At 38.8% G+C, this 25,209-nt stretch overlaps 2 protein-coding genes across 2 annotated transcripts; both read right to left on the reverse strand.

The window, feature by feature from the left end:
• Positions 1 to 306: 306 nt before the first annotated feature.
• On the reverse strand, positions 307 to 14,580 carry LOC126803888 (protein-ribulosamine 3-kinase, chloroplastic). The gene is given in 10 exon segments (XM_050531605.1): positions 307 to 603; positions 927 to 1,003; positions 1,966 to 1,996; positions 1,998 to 2,107; positions 2,533 to 2,651; positions 2,724 to 2,812; positions 2,889 to 2,963; positions 3,068 to 3,158; positions 3,329 to 3,482; positions 14,355 to 14,580. Coding segments are annotated over 10 exon segments (996 nt in total). The 5' UTR covers positions 14,458 to 14,580; the 3' UTR covers positions 307 to 456.
• Positions 14,581 to 14,788: 208 nt separating this feature from the next.
• Positions 14,789 to 16,826, reverse strand: LOC126802742 (RING-H2 finger protein ATL8-like). The gene is made up of 3 exons (XM_050530425.1): positions 16,374 to 16,826; positions 15,710 to 15,807; positions 14,789 to 15,594 (listed from the first exon to the last, which is right to left on the reverse strand). The coding sequence occupies exons 1-3, from the start codon at positions 16,533 to 16,535 to the stop codon at positions 15,228 to 15,230; spliced, it is 627 nt and encodes a 208-aa protein (XP_050386382.1). The 5' UTR covers positions 16,536 to 16,826; the 3' UTR covers positions 14,789 to 15,227.
• Between the last annotated feature and the right edge of the window lie 8,383 nt (positions 16,827 to 25,209).

Below are 25,209 nucleotides of genomic sequence, written 5' to 3' on the forward strand. Positions count from 1 at the left end.
CTAGTACTCTCAGAGTCTCAGGTCTTCGTTAATGAAGCTAGTTCTCTTTTACTTGTGACCAAAAAAACAACATTATAACTCTAAAGTTAAACTTAGGCGAAAGTAGTACCCGTATGCACCCTTTAGCTACAAACAAGCATGCAGTAATAGTGTAAAAGAGACTGAAATGAGGTGAACTTCGGCAGCACCACCGGTGAATTTCATTTGCCTTTTTGCCTTTTTTGCTTGGAGGGGTATAGTTTGACTGCATATGAGTATTTCATTATTTTTCCTTAAAAACAGAAAAGAAAAGGAAAAAGAAGGCAACTCATGGTTTAGCCTGCTCAGACATGAAGATTTTACATGGACCAGAATCAATGTTTCTCAGTATTCACAAGCCATGACACGTAATCTCATATACAGATGAACTTGACCTTCATCCAAAATGAAGACTGAAAATGGATTTACAAACAATGCCTAAGCCTTTAGCATCCGAAGATAGTCATCTATTATGGACATGGCAGAGGAACGATAACCAGAGCCAAAGAGATTATAGTGATTCAAGTAATGATACAACATGTAGAGATCTTTCCTTTGCTCAAACCCGGGTTGCTTGGGCATCACCTGGAAAACACCATTAATGAAGAAACAAGCATAAGTTATGTAATTTATGTACTAGTGTCATTCAAACATTAATCATAATGAGAGAAATGGAATGAGTAAACGGGCAATTTAAAAGCCGCTGTCAGAAGATGAAGATGAAGATGGATAAAGTAGAATGTTTGTTTTGGTTGTTCCATACCTTATGTAACAATTTCATTTATACATAATTTCATTAAGCAAAAGAAAGCAATGTACATATATTAAGCACAGTACATATGGATGATACTCCATTGATTTATATTGGTTTTCTGTTTCTTGGGAGGGGGGGGGGGGAAGGGCATTACCTCAAAATATGAACTGTAGAAAGATCCACCAAAGCCAGCACACCAAGACATTCCAAACTCCGCCTCATTATGTCCATCTACCAGGAAATGCAATCGACAACATCAGTTCTGAGTTTTCGAAAGAAATTAATGCACAACCTGTTCAGGATATGATTAGAGAGCATAATGCATATTATGTAAGAATCAATGAATTTATTATGCCAGTTGATTGTAATTCAGTATTTTTTTTTCTGTGAAAGCTATTAACAAATTTGCCGCTTATCTGCTCCTTAAAAGCTTAGGTAGGGTTAGGAAAGACATAACTAGGAGAGCTGAAAATTATCATTCCTGTGGGAAGTGGAGAAAGGTGCATTGGAACATGATACTATGAGAATGCAGCTTACAGCAAACTAATTTGAAGGGAGAAAAAATTATGCAGCTTGGTGTTGATTGCAGAAGTTGGATGTCAAATGGAAAGGGCAGTTGGAATATTTGACTGGAGAAGATCAGTCAGATAAAACAAGTCCTAGTTACTCGCATGGGAAGAGGAAAATGCTCAACTCTACGACTACATATGTTAATGCCAGGTTCTCTTTCTTCCCACTGCTCATGATATCTGGGTATCTGTACAGCATATATATGGCAATATTGATCCGGTCTATATTTTGAGTTATGGCACCAAGCATGACACGTTAATATGGGAGATCGTTGGTATCATTGGCAACATATTACTCTTCAGGTTGTAAGGCAGGAACTTGACTTCCTTCACCCACCATGTCAGATCAAAACTGCACTGCGTTGCAGAAAAGTAGAAATATAGGACCAACCAATTATTTCTTGATGGATCTCGATGCTGGACTAGATCATCTTCGAGATCAATGTTATTACAATTTTTAATCATTAGATGAGCAATATTATATAAGTTATAGATTCATGTGGTCATATGATAACATGCCATAAACAGTTACTAAAGCACAAGCTAGTCGCTGAAAGGAACACAACTTGATATCCAGATAACCTGACACCAATTTAATCAACAGTTAACAAATATTTAACTTACAGTAACATGCCGGGTCAAGTATAACTGGCTCGCCTTTTTATGTCAGAACTGATATTTCCACTCCATAAGTCCCCATGTAACAGGCATGGCTCAATCTCTACAATATCAAAGAGAGGTCCCATACTCTTCACTAATTTTTGTCCTGTTAAATGAGATAACCCAATAACAAATACATTCAATTAGCTCCAAGCAAAGGTGGGAAAATAAAAAAAATGAAGTCCTTCATATATATGTCGGTGTCTGTTTCCAAATCCTAGAACCCAAGTAACACATTTTTCACATCTCAAAGCTTAAAATCACATTTTCAAACACAAATAAAACTAGTAGTCTCTTATTGACCATTTTTGACAGAGTTTCTCATTGACCATTGAAATCACATGGAAGATAAAGTATGGCCTTCCTATCAACACTAGTGGAGAGTTGGCATTGGCAATGGATTACAAAGAAGCAGGTGAAATTGCAGTTAGAGTTTCAAACTCATGATTTCCTCATCTTCCTATGATATAAGTAGGCATTTGGAAGTTGGAACAACGATGTATGTGATCAACCATCTATATAAACATTTACCTTTTTCATATATAGTATTATCACCATACCGATCCCAGGCAAGCTGCAACTGATATCCCAGTCTATGCTCTCCATAAAACTGAATCCAATCTGATGACCAGGTGTTTATCTGCGGAGTGCTGCAACAAGTCATGTATCAGTTTATTACGAAGGAATATATCAACAATTTTGCCAATGGCCAGAAAGCCTACCTGCCTATGGTATTGTCTACTTCAAAACCAAAACCTTTTTCAGATTTTCCGGTCTTATGCATCTCAGCAAGCTTCCTGCCTAGATCAGACTGGCTACCACTATATTGTTAATACAATTATAAGTTCTATCCACCAACTTAATTCACAAACTTTTCTCATCCTCACCTGATTACGTCTGGATAAACCAAAGTCAATAAACTCCATAATGATGTAAGAACCACCAGTAGGTAGAGGGCCAACCTACAATGGAAACAGTAGGTTATGCAAGCTTTCGAAGCCTTTTCATGATTTCAAATTCTCACTACAAACTGTGACTTGATAACCTAAGGGTTAACCTTCCAAACCTTGAATGGCTTAGGAACACGAATTGATCCAGTTTTATACATGGCTCCTAAACCAAGAGCCTCTCCCTCAAACATAGATGATCCAATGCTCCTGATTCAGAGCTTTGTCTAAACATATTACTTGTGATTTCGAAACAGAAAGGAGCACTAAAACATCATATTTAACCAAGACATCCAAAAATCAGAAACAAATTTGCATTTATCCAGATATTAAACATCAAAGAGAACCACTTGGAGCATCAGAAGTACAATGAGCCAAACCTGTTTGTTTTCACAGAGAACGAACCAGCATCAGTGTCATAACGACTAGCACGATTGATGCAACCACCGCCAATGGGACTAATTCTGATTATCTCTGATGCATTTCCTTCCTTGAGAATCCATTTACGAACCGGATCATCACTCATTGCCGCCACTGCCAAATAACCATTATTTATGACTTTATTCAACAAATGAAATACATACAACTACGACTTTAACGATGAACTATGATTTGCAGCATTACAGCCATCATTTTATCAAAATAGCTTCAAAGTCCAATAGTCCATACTCTAAAGACTCTCTTGCATTGAAATCAAATAAATTAATGACATAAAGCACCTATTTTCATTCACAACATCAACACTTCATCACCTACAAATCTATAATCAACTGGAAAACAAATCAGTTATCACCATCAATTATCTTCATTGAACACAATCAAGAAAGAAAAAAGAAAGTTGCAAAACTGCAATCTTGTATAAACAACTCTAACAATGGAATTCAATTGCCACAGAAAAGTTCATACATTTCATCAAACAGGACATGGGTAGTTCTTACAAAACTTAAATAATGACCCCATGTCCCCATTAGCTAAATCGGTTAAGCTGTCACGACCCAGACCGCTCCGCCGTAACACGATATTGTCCGCTTTGGGCATAGCCCTCACGGTTTTGTTTTTGGGAGCTCAGAAGCACCTTCCCAGCGGGTCACCCATCCTGGGATTGCCCTGGGCCAAGCATGCTTAACTTCGGAGTTCTCCTCTCCTCCGAAGCCATTGAGCCCCCAAAAGGCCTCGCGTTAGATAGAGGTGGGCATGTACATATAAGACGCATCACCCCCTCTCCGTTGGCCGATGTGGGATATTACAATCCACCCCCCTTGGGAGTCCGACGCCCTCGTCGGCACACTCGCACCACACGGCAGAGTGGCTCTGATACCAAATGTCACGACCCAGACCGCTCCGCCGTAACACGATATTGTCCGCTTTGGGCATAGCCCTCACGGTTTTGTTTTTGGGAGCTCAGAAGCACCTTCCCAGCGGGTCACCCATCCTGGGATTGCCCTGGGCCAAGCATGCTTAACTTCGGAGTTCTCCTCTCCTCCGAAGCCATTGAGCCCCCAAAAGGCCTCGCGTTAGATAGAGGTGGGCATGTACATATAAGACGCATCACCCCCTCTCCGTTGGCCGATGTGGGATATTACAATACTGTAACGACCCTAAAATTTCGAGCTTCAAAACTCAAAATCTTAGAATCGTTAAACACAAAAATAATCTCAAATAAACCGAAATCATTTTAATGTCGCAGCGGATCATTTCTGAGTTCTCAATACAACTCAGACAACCAATTATTACAACCCAAATTATAATCCATACACAAAATGGAAATGTAATAATTCTCACAAATCACTCACAAATCTCACAAATGAAAATACACAAATCCTCACACACGAATCCATGCTAAAATCTCACCACAAGTAGGATCCGAACGACTTCGAGCCTCTGTAGTCGTCACTCAACCACCACTAATCAGCACCTGCAGAATTATCCCCTACACCATCGAATTGGTGCACCGGGATTGTAAACACAAACCCGGTAAGCTTATAGCTCGTATGAGTAAAATCACAATACAGTTCGCATATCAATATATACGAAAGATCACAACACAACAAATATAAATGCCCCCATGAGCCAATGGTCAGCCCATCTGGTTGACCCAAAGAAATAGGAAATGAAAAGCTCATGAGGAAATTAAGTAACCCTTCTGGTTACCCAATGCATTTATAATACGGGTACCAAGAACGCTGGTACACATCTGTTACCCCTCTCGTAATACACCGTTGATATTGGATAGCCACCCGCTACCCAACATCCAAAATACACCGAGTACCCATGAGCAGATAACCACCCGTTACCTCACATGCAGTACTAAGGCAGACAGACTAGAGCTCTAACTGTATCGTAACTTTCGCCCGGCCAAAGGCTAGGTTCCGACTTGCCAAACACGCACAATAATCTCACATCATATTGTGCCAAAAATCAGGTCCGAAGACAATTCACATTTTAACAATCTCAATGTTAAAAATCACGTACAATAATCCCACATCATATTGTACCACACATCACGTCCGAAGACAAATCACAATTTTTTTTTAACATTCTCCGTGATAAAATCATGTACAATAATCACTCATCATATTGTACGTTTTAAAACTTTCACGATATCACCACAATAAAAATCATAACAGTATATTATATAGCAAACTATATATATTCGTATTTATTACCATTTATACAATATATACATAGTCCACTATATCCTATACATGTCATATTTCATAAACACCTGAAGAATTACGTACAATATTCTCACATACTCATGCTCAATTTTCCGTCACCGAAATGACTATTTTTAATGCATTAATAACAGTACGTAATTTAATGAACTATATATATATTATGTACCTATTACCATTATACTATATATATGTAGTCCACTAAATTATATACATGTTATAATTCATTTGATACACACACATGCCAAATGTTGAATCACCACAAGGGTAGATTCGTAAATTCAGTGAGATTTTACTCACCTTATTGACTTGAGCGTAATTCCACAATTCGCGATGCTAATTCCTTTCCTCGATTTAACGATCACCTTAAAAGAATAAGAAAAGAATTTAGAATCGTTTCGTAAACCTTTAAATGCCAAAACAGTAATATACGGTTACTGTTCAGCAATTTTGGTTTATACGAAGTTACTGTTCACTACTCAATTAATACGTATTTCTGTACGTATAAATATTATATACGTATTTCTGTACGTATATATATTAAATACGTATTACTGTACGTATAAATATTAATACGTATTTCTGTACGTATAAATATTAAATACGTATTACTGTACGTATAAATATTAATTACGTATTTCTGTACGTATAAATATTAATACGTATTTCTGTACGTATAAATATTAATACGTATTTCTGTACGTATAAATATTAATACGTATTTCTGTACGTATACGTACGATTTAATGTAAATACAAATTCAGTAAATAAAATTTACTAAATTACCCTTTTTACAATTTACTTTTTACATTTACCGAAAGTAAATTATAATTACATTTACCGTAGGTAAAACTTAATTACATTTACCATACGTAAATAAAATTTACATTTACATTTACCGTTACACAGTAAATTACCAAAATACCCTTTCAGTCGAAACTATTTACTCCGCCTCACACGGCGGCGCGTGTGGCACACGCGCCACCTCCGGCCGGCAGCGCGTGGGGCCCACGCGCCGAGCCCAAAACCGGCGCGTGTGGCGCCACCACCACCCCAAAACCGTCCTCCTTTCTCCCCTCTTCCTCCCTCCGCTCCTAAGCAGCCCCTACACCACCCCACGCCTCCCCACGCGCCGCCTAAGGCGGCGGTATTCCTAAAATTCCTCCTCCTCCGATTCTCACTCCACAATCATTCTAAACTATCCCAAATTCAACAAATTTCAATCCACAATCACACACCAACAACAATCACTTCCATACTTACCTAGATCGTATAGTGGGGCTCTTGGAACTCGTCGGAGATGGATGGATCGTCGGTGGAGCTCGATCCTTCAAGGGTGACTTGCCTCGGCTCGAGTTGCATAGTGGTAGCTCATCTACGGCGTCGGAGGGAAGAGAGAGGTGTGGATCGTGTGCTTGCGTCGGCGGAGGGCTGCTCGAACGGCGGAGAACTGGAACCTGTTGTTGCTGGGCTCGGTGTGGTTCGATGATCTTCGCGGCGACGCTGGAGCTTGTGCCATGATCGGTGGGACGTCGCGTCGAGCTGCTGAGTGCCATGGAGCCGGCGGTGAGGAACACCTCCCTCGGATGAGGGAGATCGAAGGTCGAAGCCGAGGGAGGGGGAGAGCTCGGGTGAGAGGGGGAAAGAACGAGAGAGAAGAGAGAGAAAGTGAGAGGGAGGCGGAGAGAAACTGAGGGTTTCCAAAAGTGGAAACCCTAATCACAAAACATTCTATTTATACTCGTTTCCAAATCGGAAACTAACTTCCGACGTTAATAACTTTTACATCCGACGTCCGATTCGAACGTGTCACATGTCCACGCACTCGTATCGACGAGCTCTACAACTTTCGTGAAGGAAGTTTTCGCAACCGATCGACGGAATAAAAGTCGATATAAACGTTACGGAAATGTAACGTTTTTCAATTTAAACGTTCCGAGAACGTTTCCGTTTCTCGTTTACTAACGTCGCAACCAAATACGTTCATTCTAATAAAATTCGAAATTTTATAGAATTCCAAATCAAACTAACATTGTTTAAAATTTAGGGTTATCACAATCTACCCCCCTTAAAGGAATTTCGTCCCGAAATTCAAACTCACTTAACAAACAACTGTGGATATCTAGTCATCATGTCTGACACTAGTTCCCAATATGCATCACCCTCATCATGGTGACTCCACAGCACCTTGACTAGCTCAACTTCTCTCCTCCGAAGCTTCTTTGTGGATCTATCCAGGATACGAACCGGTTCGACAACAAAAGTGTCATTTTCCTTCACTTCAATGGTGTTATGATCGATCACATATGCGACACATCAGGATCATACTTCCTCAACATGGAAATGTAGAAGGCATCGTGAAAGTCCGGCATGCTAGTAGGCAAGGCTAGTTTTCCCACCTTCTCGAGAATCTCAAAGGCCCAACATACCTCCGCCAACTTTTCTTTCTTGTCAAGTCTCACTACTCCCAACTTTGGCCCAACATATAGGTGATCGACATGTCTACCTTAAGTGCCTCATAGGGTACCATGCCGATGTTGGAATAGTAACTGTCGTTTTAGGCTAACTCAATCAATGTCAAACGTTTTCACCGCTACCTTAAAACCCAGCATACAAGCTCTCAACCTATCTTCAGTTACCTCAAACTTCCTCCATCAGACAATCTGTCACATGTCCTAACCATAATAGTCGCATGTGAGCTACTCAAAATATAATCATCCTCCCGAAACCTAATGATGTTTTCAGCATGGAGGCGTCAACGCCCTCTTTTGTCTAGTTTACCACTCTCTTGCGATTTGACAGACTATCCTCACGTCATGAGTTAGCTCCCACCACTGAGCATGGCTGAAACTCTCAACATCTAACATGAGTCAAATTAATGATTAACACATGCCTACTACTTACATCACACATAGTGGTTTTCAAATAAACGTGCTTTATCACGACAATACCTACATGACTTCTCCACAAATCATCATTAGAATAACGAACCTACCATTCCTTCCAATCAGCAAAATAATCCCCTTTCATGATCATCTTATTGTAACCATAAAAAGTTGTCGTGCATGATATGCACTCGAGTACTATATTTGTATCGGCAACACGATAAAGAAATCTTAACTCATTGAGTTCACAACCACCACAGAACACCACCTTGGATTAAGAATTACTCTCAAACAGTTCACCAGAGAATCGACTAATATACGCAAAAGGCTGTAGAAAATTCTACTACCACCACAAGAGAGATGCATCACGCATCCTACCACCTTCACCAAAGCTTACCGTCGGAAAAGAAGTTACAGCTACCTGCTTCAAGTCGCAGGACAGGTAAAGAAAATATTTATCTCCCGATAGTGGAACATGAAAATTAGGTGGAATTACAGTGCAAAATAAACACAACCACAACTGAGATATAACATTCCCCTTTGTTCATGCATACCTCAAATGTATGACACATGGTCCCACACAACGCCCCAGTGGCAACATCTATAGTATTGATTTTTCCCACAGTCGTAATATAATAAATTCAGTAAACAATTCAACAACTGAATCCTGATTTTGGATCCACCATCTCGTCTAGACTAACCCAAGATTGTTGCCACACTACCACTCTAACAGTTGTTTCTTTACTTTTATCAAGAACTCTCATGGCCAACGCATTCGGCCAAAATAACTCCTATGCAAGCAGCAATATAATTGATCACTCTCTTATCATAAAATTTATCCCTTGTTGAACACTTGAGTCAACATCTCAACATCTCCTTATCCAACAATAATAATTTGATGCATAGAGGGAAAAAAGCATCTAAGTCTCGAATACTAATACTACTTGCACTTGAAAAGAAAATCTGATTCTCAACCATTTCTTTACCGGTTGGAAGGTGCTTATCACGAAAAATTCGTCAAAACACCACTAAGCTAGGGTCATCTCATACCTTACCTTCAATAGAGTTTACTTCCCCGTCATTGCGTCTCATTTGGACCTGTGGCATTGTGAAGTTCCAATCCCCAACACCAAAATAATTAAATCCTGAAAGATCAGCGTTCTCAATTAAATGCTCATCTAGCAAAATAATTAATTCGTGATGTCTAAATGAAATTTCTTTAACACATTAGATTTCTTGCTCAGCCAAGAACAATGTGTAACTTCAATTGTCAAAGTCCGAAACAAAACGAGTTAGAACGTAACAACGACGTAATGTGAATCTCAGTTTAATAATTGTATCACCACCTTAAGGACGTATCACACACATCATCAATCCTAGGTAAATGATACATAGTCTTGATGGTCACCCTAATCATTCCCCTTTACTTCACACTCAACCGCATGAGACTTCTTTCTTATTCACGAATAACACCGGCACCACTCAAGCTGAGACCCTAGGTTTGATGAACCCTAGGTCTAATATGTCATCTATCTGCTCTTTCAATTCTTTAAACTCGTTCTTTCCCAATCCCATAAGGCGCCTTTGATACAGATGCTATACCAAGCACATCATCAATAAAGAATTCAACAACTCTCGAAGAAGGTAACTCAGTATCTCCTGAAACACCTCACTATACTCGAATAGTAGAACAATGTCTGTGATAGCTACTTCTAGATCCACAAACTCCACCTTTGCCAAGACTCTAGCTATCATGGCATTATCCGACTCGAGGCACAGATACGAAACTCTGGTATCCTGAGTCTATGAAAGAACTCATCATGTCAACACAATCAATCACCGCGTACTGCGGCCTCAACCAATCAATTCCTCAGATCACCTCATAGTGTGGTCCGGAATCACTATCAAATAAGCAGAGAACTCTCTACTTCCAATCACAATAGGACAAGCCGTTCATTGTCTCCAATTTCGAGGAACACTCCAAAAGTGAAGTGACACATAAAGAGTTTCCCATAGGCGTAGGAATCAATCCTAACCCCTCCACTGCCAACTATCAATAAATGAATGTGGCTATCATCCTCTTCTCTAACTCAGAGTACTCAATCATCACCAAGTAAGTCCCAATACTCCGATCCAATGGTCCGCTACCATATGATCCAAGCGTCATGAAATGACAGCACTAGCAGCTCACTCATGTCTGTGATCAACCTCAACACACGACTATCGTCTCTAATGATAGCAACAAGATCAACTTGTCTTTCCAGTGGAGCAGCCTCCTAATAAAGGTTCTGTACATTGCGGACTCGGCCTGCAGCCCTAACTCGGCCTCGACCTCTCGTCCGTCCTCGGCCCTGTCCACGGCCATTTTCCAAATTCATCACCATTCAACAATTAACACTCAGTCATACATGTGAAGTCTCGAATTCGACAAAATAGATCCAACCAATATCAATCATGAAGTTTCAGAAGAAGGTGAATCATCGGAGTATCGTCACAATACTCTCTACAGGACCAAACCATAAGGTATGGCTCCTAACACTCTCGCGTACCCGACAACATATCTATACCGAGGAGCATGTGATGGGAGCCCGCCTGCAGTCGGATCATCGCTCCTGGATGGTATTGATAATCGCCAAATACGCACTTAGGCTCTGATACCAACTGTAACGACCCTAAAATTTCGAGCTTCAAAACTCAAAATCTTAGAATCGTTAAACACAAAAATAATCTCAAATAAACCGAAATCATTTTAATGTCGCAGCGGATCATTTCTGAGTTCTCAATACAACTCAGACAACCAATTATTACAACCCAAATTATAATCCATACACAAAATGGAAATGTAATAATTCTCACAAATCACTCACAAATCTCACAAATGAAAATACACAAATCCTCACACACGAATCCATGCTAAAATCTCACCACAAGTAGGATCCGAACGACTTCGAGCCTCTGTAGTCGTCACTCAACCACCACTAATCAGCACCTGCAGAATTATCCCCTACACCATCGAATTGGTGCACCGGGATTGTAAACACAAACCCGGTAAGCTTATAGCTCGTATGAGTAAAATCACAATACAGTTCGCATATCAATATATACGAAAGATCACAACACAACAAATATAAATGCCCCCATGAGCCAATGGTCAGCCCATCTGGTTGACCCAAAGAAATAGGAAATGAAAAGCTCATGAGGAAATTAAGTAACCCTTCTGGTTACCCAATGCATTTATAATACGGGTACCAAGAACGCTGGTACACATCTGTTACCCCTCTCGTAATACACCGTTGATATTGGATAGCCACCCGCTACCCAACATCCAAAATACACCGAGTACCCATGAGCAGATAACCACCCGTTACCTCACATGCAGTACTAAGGCAGACAGACTAGAGCTCTAACTGTATCGTAACTTTCGCCCGGCCAAAGGCTAGGTTCCGACTTGCCAAACACGCACAATAATCTCACATCATATTGTGCCAAAAATCAGGTCCGAAGACAATTCACATTTTAACAATCTCAATGTTAAAAATCACGTACAATAATCCCACATCATATTGTACCACACATCACGTCCGAAGACAAATCACAATTTTTTTTTAACATTCTCCGTGATAAAATCATGTACAATAATCACTCATCATATTGTACGTTTTAAAACTTTCACGATATCACCACAATAAAAATCATAACAGTATATTATATAGCAAACTATATATATTCGTATTTATTACCATTTATACAATATATACATAGTCCACTATATCCTATACATGTCATATTTCATAAACACCTGAAGAATTACGTACAATATTCTCACATACTCATGCTCAATTTTCCGTCACCGAAATGACTATTTTTAATGCATTAATAACAGTACGTAATTTAATGAACTATATATATATTATGTACCTATTACCATTATACTATATATATGTAGTCCACTAAATTATATACATGTTATAATTCATTTGATACACACACATGCCAAATGTTGAATCACCACAAGGGTAGATTCGTAAATTCAGTGAGATTTTACTCACCTTATTGACTTGAGCGTAATTCCACAATTCGCGATGCTAATTCCTTTCCTCGATTTAACGATCACCTTAAAAGAATAAGAAAAGAATTTAGAATCGTTTCGTAAACCTTTAAATGCCAAAACAGTAATATACGGTTACTGTTCAGCAATTTTGGTTTATACGAAGTTACTGTTCACTACTCAATTAATACGTATTTCTGTACGTATAAATATTATATACGTATTTCTGTACGTATATATATTAAATACGTATTACTGTACGTATAAATATTAATACGTATTTCTGTACGTATAAATATTAAATACGTATTACTGTACGTATAAATATTAATACGTATTTCTGTACGTATAAATATTAATACGTATTTCTGTACGTATAAATATTAATACGTATTTCTGTACGTATACGTACGATTTAATGTAAATACAAATTCAGTAAATAAAATTTACTAAATTACCCTTTTTACAATTTACTTTTTACATTTACCGAAAGTAAATTATAATTACATTTACCGTAGGTAAAACTTAATTACATTTACCATACGTAAATAAAATTTACATTTACATTTACCGTTACACAGTAAATTACCAAAATACCCTTTCAGTCGAAACTATTTACTCCGCCTCACACGGCGGCGCGTGTGGCACACGCGCCACCTCCGGCCGGCAGCGCGTGGGGCCCACGCGCCGAGCCCAAAACCGGCGCGTGTGGCGCCACCACCACCCCAAAACCGTCCTCCTTTCTCCCCTCTTCCTCCCTCCGCTCCTAAGCAGCCCCTACACCACCCCACGCCTCCCCACGCGCCGCCTAAGGCGGCGGTATTCCTAAAATTCCTCCTCCTCCGATTCTCACTCCACAATCATTCTAAACTATCCCAAATTCAACAAATTTCAATCCACAATCACACACCAACAACAATCACTTCCATACTTACCTAGATCGTATAGTGGGGCTCTTGGAACTCGTCGGAGATGGATGGATCGTCGGTGGAGCTCGATCCTTCAAGGGTGACTTGCCTCGGCTCGAGTTGCATAGTGGTAGCTCATCTACGGCGTCGGAGGGAAGAGAGAGGTGTGGATCGTGTGCTTGCGTCGGCGGAGGGCTGCTCGAACGGCGGAGAACTGGAACCTGTTGTTGCTGGGCTCGGTGTGGTTCGATGATCTTCGCGGCGACGCTGGAGCTTGTGCCATGATCGGTGGGACGTCGCGTCGAGCTGCTGAGTGCCATGGAGCCGGCGGTGAGGAACACCTCCCTCGGATGAGGGAGATCGAAGGTCGAAGCCGAGGGAGGGGGAGAGCTCGGGTGAGAGGGGGAAAGAACGAGAGAGAAGAGAGAGAAAGTGAGAGGGAGGCGGAGAGAAACTGAGGGTTTCCAAAAGTGGAAACCCTAATCACAAAACATTCTATTTATACTCGTTTCCAAATCGGAAACTAACTTCCGACGTTAATAACTTTTACATCCGACGTCCGATTCGAACGTGTCACATGTCCACGCACTCGTATCGACGAGCTCTACAACTTTCGTGAAGGAAGTTTTCGCAACCGATCGACGGAATAAAAGTCGATATAAACGTTACGGAAATGTAACGTTTTTCAATTTAAACGTTCCGAGAACGTTTCCGTTTCTCGTTTACTAACGTCGCAACCAAATACGTTCATTCTAATAAAATTCGAAATTTTATAGAATTCCAAATCAAACTAACATTGTTTAAAATTTAGGGTTATCACATAAGCAAAGCTAAAGTAAAGCTAAACTGCAATCTGGGTTGAATTTGTTTATAGTTAACTTTACACTCACTGATTAAAGGTCGGTGCTTTTTGGAGGACAGACGAGGAAAACAAGGCAGAGAAGGTAAGCAAGAAGAAAACGATATAAGTGCCACGTGTGCCACCATTGCCATCCTCCAGAAGAATCGTATGTGCTTTTCTAGTGGTTTGGTGACTTCGGTCGGTTGTTCTTGGCCATGTAGTCTCTAGCTTATATTGCCTTTAGTGTGTTTTGAGTGGACTGTTGTAACTGGGAGAGGGAAAAGACAACGGTGTGACGATGTGGTCGTCGTGGGCTGGTGGTTTTATGTTTCATAGAAAATTTTAAAACATTGTCTTAAATTGCAAGGGACTTAAATTTAAGGTAACAACCATGTAGAGGGATTTGGTCTTCACTGATCTACAACCACATCAGTCAACTGAAACCTGATATTTGGGGCAGCATCAAATTCAGTCATTCAGATACTTGGTCTGTAATTTAGGAAGTTGGAATGTGGAATTGATTCAAATACAGCAATGGAGAAAAGAAGCAATCAGTAGAAACTGTGGAAAGAATGGCTCAAAAACACAACGTATGAATAGAGCTAAACAATCTAGTTTTGCAAATATAGATTTATATACAGAAATCAGACTATGCGTGTAAGCTTGCTCCGTTCTCAAACTAACTCAAAAACTCGGGGTTTTGTCACACTGACTGAGCAAAATCTCAGTTCACACCATGCTACCAGTTATGAGAAGTCTTTACCCCTACCATCTGATTCTCACTGAACTTCGAACCAACCTCTCGCTCGAAAGCAAAGGAAAGAAGGAGGGGAGTCAGCTATGGCATGTTTGTACACAATCAAGACTTCTTGCTAGATAGCAAAATGCGCGCTTGGCTCCCTTAACCACTCCTTTTGTATTGTCAATGCCTTGTGTCCGGTTCTCTTGATTGAGTTGATTCCGAGGGGTATCCAGGAGCAGGTTCTAACGGCTCTTGGTTGCTAATGTTGTCGCTTGCTGAGTTCGGTTCAGACGCTGGTAATAGCCACTGCTGAGAATGTTCATGGGTTGGAATATTCACAGGGTCATCAAACGACCGAGCCACGGTGAACGTTGCTGATCTCACATGTTTTGGTCCGATAGATTCTTTCAAGGGTAAACGGCAAACTGGACAGGTAGACTGTTTCCTCAGCCATATATCAATGCAAGAGAGGTGAAAACTGTGGCCGCATTTCGGCATAATTCTCAGTATTTCTTTCTCCTGGTACTCAGCCAGACATATTGAACACCTGCACGAGCAAATGATTAAACGTTAATGCTACTGGAGTGCGAAAGGAACAAGTACCAGATTACAGGAAACCAGATTAGCATTTTTCAATAAAAAAAAATATTTCTTAAACTTACTGTGCATCTTCTACAGAACTGAAAGCCTCCTGATCATACTTCATTGTTGGGATTGCAGCAACCACAACTTGTTCAAGGCCATTAGACCTATTCTCTGGCTGCCATCGAACAAAGAAAACTTAGAACATATTGCACAAACGTTAGGTCACTACTAGTTAGGTTACTGAAATTGCATCACTAACGGGAAAAACATATGCAAATAGGGTATGAAGAAAACAAATCACTCTTTCTATATGATAGTTTCGGAATTGTCATTCAATCATTGCCATTGTTATTTGAGCAGACAACCTCTTCAAGCAAGAAAGGTGATGAGTAAATAAAAATACCAATTCCTTATCCAAAGTCTTCCCACCGTTTTTATATTTAACCATTCATTTCAAGTTTCTGCAATACTAAGCAAAACTAGTATTCAAACCAGAGAAAGCAAACAATTCACATTACAATTGTTGTATCTATTAGCATTTCTTCATTTTCAGAGTTGACCTACAACTGGAGAAAATTTAAAATCAAAACTACTAAACTAGAACATGTTCACCCAGATGAGGTACTGAGATGCCAACTTAGATCTTGAATCACTGAAAGCAGCTCAGAAAGACTTTACATGCAATTAAAACAGAAGTTGATGATTGGGAGAAGTACCCAAATCAGAGAGAAACATACATACCTGCTCAAGATCAGTTCTTGATTCAATCTCAAACATAGGCCTTGATTCAACACCTCTCAGCCTCCCACAAATGATTCTTGTGCAAACAAATATAATGAATGTTGCACTCATACCAAAACCAATCACAGTAGTAATCAAGTTCATACCCGACCCCATCGTCATATCAGACTCTTCTACTTGTATCCAAATCTCACTCAACCAATTCCACACACACAACTCCAAATCCAAAACAGAGCTCAGCTGAAATAAACCAAAAAAACCAATGAACTCCCACAACTTCAAATACAGAACAACACTCAAGGGCAGCAAAAACTCAGATCAGAATCACTCCAGAAATAAAAATGGAGATTCAGGAAAATCCATCACAAATTAGAAAACCAAAGGCACCCACTTGGAACCTGAACAGCTTTGGGTGGACACAAAGCTAATCCTAAGCTGCTTTGAATAATAATAATAATAATAATAATAATAAAACAATGGATGGTGAGGTAGAAGAGAAAGAATTAGAAGAGAGTTGTGGAAGAAAGGAGGCACTTCGTTTTCTCGCTCTTTGGATATTCATCATTGGGGTCCATTTGGACCCAGCAAATATTAACAGAGGGTGGTTAAGTCTATATCCAACGGTTGAAACAAAAGTGGATATTTAAGTGTGTTGAGATTCCCATGTTAGTTTAAGGAAGAGAAGAAGACCGAAGAAGAAGAGATTCTCACCATCATCATCTTCAGAGCTTTCTCAAATCTCAACCATACTAGTACTTGAAGATAAGGCCTAGGCTTGGGTCCAAAATGTCTAAAGGGATTTTCCTTTGTCTTTTCCAGCAATTCAGATATGGCTACTTTGGTGTGGAAAAGTATTAAAGCTTTAATATTTGAATGAGTGGGATGCTTTCCTTGGATTGGAATATGATTGAGTTTTCTTTGGTTTTCTTCAGACTTTATCTATATTTGATGGTTTTCTTACACTAAAGATTCAGTCTTTGATTTATAGAAATGTTTATGGTCATTGTCACGATTGTGGTTGAGCGGCAGGGGAGTAGAATAGTCGCTGCTACTTGGTTGCTTGGTATGAAAGTCGAAAGGTAGAACAAAGTAGATGATGTTGTTCAAATGTTTGGGATCTTTCATGTCAAAAAAAATGTTTGGGATCTTGTCTAGGGCACTTGTTCTGACGACTATATTCTGATTTCTATGGCAGATACAATGGTAGGATAATATCAAATTACCAAGTACAGTCATACTCAGTCACACTTGCCAACTCCTGCAATGATAAATTATTGAAATATTTATATCTCGATTCTCAAAACAACTTGTTTTTTTTTCTTTTCATTTTACTTTAAAGCTTAAAACCATTCTTTTCATAATGTAATATCATATTTTCCTGGACTCATTTAGAGCTAACTAGTACATTTCATCGAACTCAACTTATGATCGAGTAATGTTGGATTATCGTTGTCATAAATAAAAAATTATTGTTAATCCACGTTTCTTTTAAGATATGAACTCATGCATAGTCCCAATTCTTTTTTGTTCACAAAGGAATTTCAATCACACAATTTGTTTTAGCACTCTGATTAGCATTCCTTCAACGTTTAGTAGTTGAAAACCACTAATCCCAGTTGTCATTAACTTAATGGTCTGGAAAATGATGGATGTAATAAAATCCATATATAAAATGCCATTGGGGCACTAATCCAGTTCTACCATATTTAACTTGATATTCTCCATATTTAGCTCTCTCAAGCCAAACCTTGTTAAAAGGTAGGTGAGTAGAAGTATTATGTGTTTTCTAACTTTTCTCATTTCCAGCACTTGATAGTTGGATGCTACCTACCATGCACGAAAGCTTTACCGGAAGTTTGATTCCCGCTTCAGAATTGAAAGTGAAAGCGCGCTCCCGAAAAAGAAGGTTTTGGAAGCGCCGTGGAAGCAAGAGAGTTGTTGGGTTTATATAGTTTTCTTCTCTATTTTCCGGCTCTAATATAAATCCCTCTTAAAAATCTTTATATTCTAAGGACTCGATATTCATAAAGATAAATCAAAATCTATAATTGAATGAAAACCTAAAAAACATACAATTGAAGCCTCATTCAAGCATGTTGAATGAGAATTGAGGATTTGTTTGAGATTTTAGTTTTGTGTGAGACAACAAGGGCATATAAGATTATAGATGAGTTTCATTTGGAGCAAGATACTGATTGAAATTAGATGAGTGAAAAATCAGTGTTGTGGATTTTGGGGCTAAATTAGGCTCAGAAAGAGAGTGCGCAAAGTCATTCAGATTTAGAGTGCGCCGCTTATTGCAAAATGTAGATACATATGTTTTTGATTCCACATACTTGGTCAATGTGATTTGAGAGATTGTCAGGTGTATGATGGATTGACTAAGAGATGATGCGCATCATTTGTAGTTAGCTACACTACTAGTATCATGTTAGTTATTGGAGTGTCTGTGTTTTTTATTCTAGGTTCTAACAAAATGTTTATTGAGCTCATTTTCTATTATATTGTTATTCTATAATGTTAGTAATTAATTTGTTGTTTTATATAATATATTATATATATATAAATATATTATTTTATTATGACGCTTTTAAAACGTAACCGCTTCAAAAAAAATTTCAAAAAAAATCATTTTTTGCACTTCCATGTACCCGTAACGATTCCATGCAGCTTAGGATGCTACAAATTTGAGTTCTAAGTCAGTGACTGAAAAAAACATATCGTAATTTCTTTACATCACTTGAATTGGACGAAAAATAAGGCACATCCAAACAGGATCCATAAAGTACACACCCTAATACTCATAATCCGAAACTTCATATAGAAAAGGAAAATCATAAGTAGACAGCTGAACTCTAAACAGACTAATTGCTTGTGCATCACTGCTAACATCATGAAGCAATTGTTTACGGCAAATTAAGGCATTAGAAACAAGTGCATTGCTTTTGAGATGTGTTTTATTGTACTTCCAATCGTGGGTCTCAGTCCCCAACTGCTTTGGGTCCTTTTGACAAGAAAGAATGGAAGCTTTATACTTTTTGAAGATCATCATGCATGGTAGATGCACTCTCTCGATCATTCTCTTTCTTTTTATATGTAAAAGGCCAGGCATGATGGTACTGTCGGACTAAAAGAAATAGATTACTTCCCTATCATCAAACAAACTTCTAACATTCGTAATATCCACCGTCTCAATTTCCATGCATATTCCTTTATTCAGTGAAGCTTTCAGAATCATAAACAGAGAAAACTAAGTCGATCATCTCGATCATACATCCTTGTCAAGCAAATCAAATTGAACCGATTCCATGCCGTGATTGATCAATTCATCGCAGGCTAGGCCGTTACTCGTTAGGGCCATATATATGAAACGTTCAGAGTCAAAATGCGTCAATTGTAAAGAAGCTACTTTTGAATTCAGTATCATAAGGATCAGGTTACACCGCCATCAATCACTACTATCTTGTCTAGGCATACAAGACTATTGTCAAAGCAGATCCAAACATCTTATTGGATCCCAAAACAGTTGCACATAAGAGTAAAATAGCAGCACATTCCCAATTTGACGAACAAATATGACACAAACATGAGCGGATTCAAATATTTTTTTTTTTAATTTGGGTAGGAAGTAGGGATTATTAAGGCACCCCATGGCCAGCCCAGAGGACAGGGAAGACGAGAACAAACAAGAAGTTTTTGATGGACAAAGCCACGCAGATTAATAATTAAATTAACTTAAGTTTACTTAAATCTCCAACGATTTAATTAACTACGTAGAGTACAGCGAAAGGAAAGTAAACGTAAAACCAATAACAGTGAAACAAAGTCGAGCTCATGAAGCCACACCGCCATGAGCAGCTGCCGTAAGCCACACCACCACATGTCGATCAACAACAACAACAAAACACCACTCCAACATGCACCCAAAACCTCAAAGATCATAACCTTACACAGCGTTCCCAACAGGGACATGAATATCCCTATAAACACAATGATAAGGAGCATCGCACCCAACGTACCTCCCAGCCCACCTCGCTTCGTCAACATTGGAAGCGTTCCAGATCGAGGCATACCAATACATAGGCCTGCTTGGGAAACCCTCACCCTCTCTCCTCACCACGCTCCTCATCATATTCTGATAGAGCGTTAATTAAAACGTCTATAATAAATTCTGTAAAATATCATCGTCAGTATAGAATAAGCATGGATCGTTCTTTCCGGATAATTGAAGAGAACTCTAAACTTTTAGTGTTAACAAATAATGGGGGGTTTGAGATTAATTATTAACTACTAAAATAAAACTTAAATTACTATTTACATGATCGACTTCTCTTTAACAAACTTAAACCAAATTTATCATTACACCACATAATTACAAGTTCGAAAGGTTCGATGCATTCTAATTCGACCAATTACATACTTTTTAGACACCAATACAACTCAAGCCTTAGGGGGTCATCTAATCATGCAAGATTTCAATTAACATTTAGATTGACTTAGAGCCTAATCTAAATTTGCATGGAATCGAATTCAATAGCATTTAGAGTAGAAATCAAACAAGATTATATTTAAGCACCAAATATTTGTTGGAGACATGTTTCATGTATGGCGTCACCCACCATGGTTTCACATGCAAATTTTCAGAATTTTTACCACTTTTAATCAACACAAACCAAACCTACTTATGACATAATTCAATTTGTGTCAATATGGTTGATGAATTTAGAACTCAAACACAATTTTAGGGACTGCATCCAATCACTAAATTCATATGGACATATCTGAAAATTATCTAAAAGTATGAGAAAGATGATTAGAATATAACAATAGAAATACAAACTCATTAATTATAAGAACATAGATTTGACATAGTCTCACAAAAATATCAAATACAATCTGAAAATTCTAAAACAAATACAAAACCAATATTTTCCACATAAACAACAACTTACAATCTTCATAGATAAAGAATTGTAGATTAACACAAATAGACAAAGTCATGGAGATGAGTTGCGAGAATCACACGTTGTAGGAACTTTAGAGGTGTGTCTTCAATGGTGAAACTCGGTGGAGATGATGATGATTTTGGGGTGGACGGCTTGGCTAATTTGTGAGGGAAGTTTTATGATGGTGTTTCGATAGAGTTTGAGATCTTGAATGCTAATGAGAAGTGATTTTATTTGAGAGGTGAAGTCTTGTATATATAGAGGAAAGAGAGAGCAAGTTACTATAATCAATGTCATGCTTTATTCCATAAATCATGCCATGTTTTATTCCCTAAATGATCATCTTCTATTTAATTGTTGCTTGACTTGGCTCAATCTCTTTTTCTTTAATTATCTCTTCAATCTAATCTGAAAATAAGAAAATAAAATCATATGTAAAAGATAATTAGTTTCGAATCTAAAAAAGATTCCTAGTCAAACTAGGACTCTAGACCAATTATGCGTTTTAAACTCATGTAAGCACAAAAATGCATTAAATGACGTCTAAGACTCTTACTACGACTCAATGACTCAATAGTACAACAATAAGGGCTAAGCAAAGTACAAATTGAGATAAAAACATGTTAAAAACGTCGCACAAAGTGCTCCTATCATATTCTCATCTATAAACCACTCGATCACATCCCCATTCCACTTGATCACGTACTTATGAAACCCTTCAGAGCAGTTGAACCCTAAGTTATGGGACTGTTCGTGCTTTCCTTTCCCTCTGGTGTAGTAGTCGGTCTCGACAACGGTCATGTTCTTTCCTAGAATTTCGAAGTCAATCTCGTCCTGGGCCTCTTCAAGGCTTTCTAGGGTTGAGAGGTAGAAGTTGAAGTTGAGGCCGCAGGTGTTTCCAGGTGGGCACTTAATCCAAGTGCTGAAAGTGCCGTAGGCCGGGGTGATCGAAGGTGTTTGTGATGATGTTGGAATCAGTGCAGTGTGTGCAGTTTTCTGGGGTGTAGTCTTTGACGATTTGCCTCAGGAGTTGAGTTCCTGCCATTGAAGAGAAAATGAGGGAGTTGATGAGAGAGAGAGTCAAGATGCAGAGAGTGAAGTGGTAATCTATAGAGGTGATGTAACTGGGTTTTTATATCAGATGCTCAGAGGGAAACTTTCATCAGTCCCGTTCACAATGTCGTCAATAGGGGCTTATGTAAATCTAATTATCACAATTGTCAATATGTTAGTCTCTAAGCGCATAGTGGTGTCAAGAACAAGAATATATACTATGATTATGGCAACCGCCACTTCATCTCATTGCTTCATCATGATAGATGAATTAGCGTTGCTCACCAGGAAAATTTTGTACAATTGTCATTAGATTAGGCTTAGGTGAGGTAATGATCGTTATCTTATTTATTTTTTATTGACAATCTATCTCGAATAAAATGTATATCTTGTTAAAAGAAAAACATTATTAACTTATTAGTGTGTCTTCGTCAAAGTAACTGACGGAGACAATTAGGTAATCAGTATTGATATTTAGTTAATTACGGATCTAAATTATGTAAGGGATCAATTTGCATTTATTGTCATTAAATTGATTGATACTTTTCTATGTAATATTTCCCCTATATAAAGGGGGTTCGTAATAATACGAGTAGACCAATTTCATTTCACTTTTACACGTTATCAGCTCTTTAGCTTTATTTTGATTTTTTAGCCAAACAAGCAAACAAAACAAACCCTAGTTTTTTTTCCGGCCGCCGCTCGCTAGCAGCAACACTGCCAGTCATGGCAGATTCCAAACCAGCGTGCCACATGCCATGCCTCGCCTTAGACCGACGTGAGCAACCACTCGCTTCGGAATTGCGAGACCAGTAGCCCAGATTGGTGCGCCTAGCCTCGATCCGATCTCCGACATCGCCTCCTGCTCACCTGCCCCGACGTAGCTTCCGGTCTCCGTTGCCTTGTGCAGACCCAAATCGGAGACCCCCGATCTCCGACGCCGCAAGCAAGATCGGCGACGACCTAGATCAAAGATTCTCTCACCGTCGCTCCACTATTCCCGATCGGCCAACACCGCACCAGATCTAACTATCTCGACCTGGACCCGCGACTTGCGACCCGCGTTTCGTTTCGAAAAAAAAAAACTGAAATATTTACTATTCTGGTAAATTAAGGTTAGTTTTTCACAATTTTTGTTCTTGGTAATTTATAATAATAATTAACTTTTACAATCTCGAGAAATTTAAATAGTAAATATGAAAGTTTGTTTACTGTTTTTTTAACTATATGTGTTATTTATTTTAAAGTAAGTAAATATGCATATCTATAATATGATTTGTTTGCCGGGTTTACTGCATGCGTATATGTTAAGTTGGTAATGTTTTCAATTATGCATGGTAAATTAAGACATAATAATTTTACGATTGTGACATATTTGATTAATGTGTTATGCTTCATGACGTGCTTAAGAATTAAATATATGCATGTTTGATGGGTTTTTGTCATCAATATTATTATTTAGCATGACATATATAGTATTTACCATGATAATGAAAAATCATGAGCTTTACAAAGTTTTATAAAAGTAACTATGTGATAAAGTATTTTCACAAAAAGCATCGAAAGAAAAATGTGACCACCATGAAATTTGGTTTCGAAATCCAATTCACTCTTGGAAATTAATACACATTTACTCTTGTTTTTGTAGATGGCTGACCAAACTCGACCCAAATTTGCCATTTTGGACTCAGAAGGAATTGAGTACCATCGTTGGGTTTCTGATGTTGAAACCACGTTTGTGGGAAATGACTACACAACCACCATTTATCCTCCCACCGACAAAAAGATGAACCGTCGGCAAAAACCAAAGCCAATACCCTAATGTTCTTGAGGCGGCATATTGATCAAAGGTTGGTATGGGAGTACTTTGAGTTGAAAACACCCAAAGAAGTGTGGGATGCCCTAAAGGGACGTTTTGGAAATATTCATGACACTTTGCTCCCATAATTAACTGTCCAGTGGAATGAAATCCGCTTACTTGACTACAAAAGGGTTAATGACTTCAACAAGGATATGTTGCGCTTGAAAGCACATCTCAATTTCTGTGGAAAGGAACTCACATAAAATTATATGATCCAGAAAACTCTATCCACTTTTCCTACTCCGGCACTTATACTAGCGAACCAGTATAGGTTGGAGTATGACAACAAAAGAATCACTACCTTCCATAAATTGATCACCATGTTGCAAGTATCATGATCAAGTTCTTCTAAACAATTATGCCAGGCATATTGGGACAAAGAAAATTCCCGAGGCTAACTATGGCAAGGTGAAGGGTGGAAAGAACCCTAAAGCAAAGATGACTGGACGTGCTGACCCTTACACACGTGGGGGCAATACACCACGTGGAAAATGATATGGAGGACGTGATATGGGCCGTAAAATGGGTCGTGGAGGTCCTCCCAATGTATGGTGCAGAGATGGTGGTGCAGGTCCTAGTGGCACTGGACCTAGTGGTCACAAAGTGGAAAAGGCACCGAAAAACTCCCAAACAAAAAGGGAAAGAGTTGGCAATGAACCTTGCAATATGTGTGGAGACACTGCTCATTGGTATAAGAGATGTCAGGCAAGCAACATAGTAGCAGCCAATTACAAGAGGTATAGTGAGTCTAAAGAACAAGAGGCTGACTATATGGAGGAAGAAGGTCATGAATCTAATGTCAGCCTCACAATTTCGGACTTTAATGGCAAGATGGACCCTGCCAAGTCAAGCGATACTCCAGATTTTGATTAATTTTTTTCATTTATTTCCAAGTTGAGTGTGAAGGCGTAATGCCTTATTTTAATTAGACTATTGGTTTGGTCTTAAAGTTTATTTTTCAATAATGGTTTGTTGA

Source organism: Argentina anserina, chromosome 7, assembly GCF_933775445.1.
Source record: "Argentina anserina chromosome 7, drPotAnse1.1, whole genome shotgun sequence".
NCBI lineage: Eukaryota > Viridiplantae > Streptophyta > Magnoliopsida > Rosales > Rosaceae > Argentina > Argentina anserina.

Coding starts and splice junctions, on each gene's coding strand:
- LOC126802742 (XM_050530425.1), bottom strand. CDS start 16,535: ATGACGATGGGGTCGGGTATGAACTTGATTACTACTGTGATTGGTTTT. Junction 15,808..16,373: donor CAAGAACTGATCTTGAGCAG/GTATGTATGTTT, acceptor GTTCGATGGCAG/CCAGAGAATAGGTCTAATGG. Junction 15,595..15,709: donor AGTTCTGTAGAAGATGCACA/GTAAGTTTAAGA, acceptor TTGCTCGTGCAG/GTGTTCAATATGTCTGGCTG.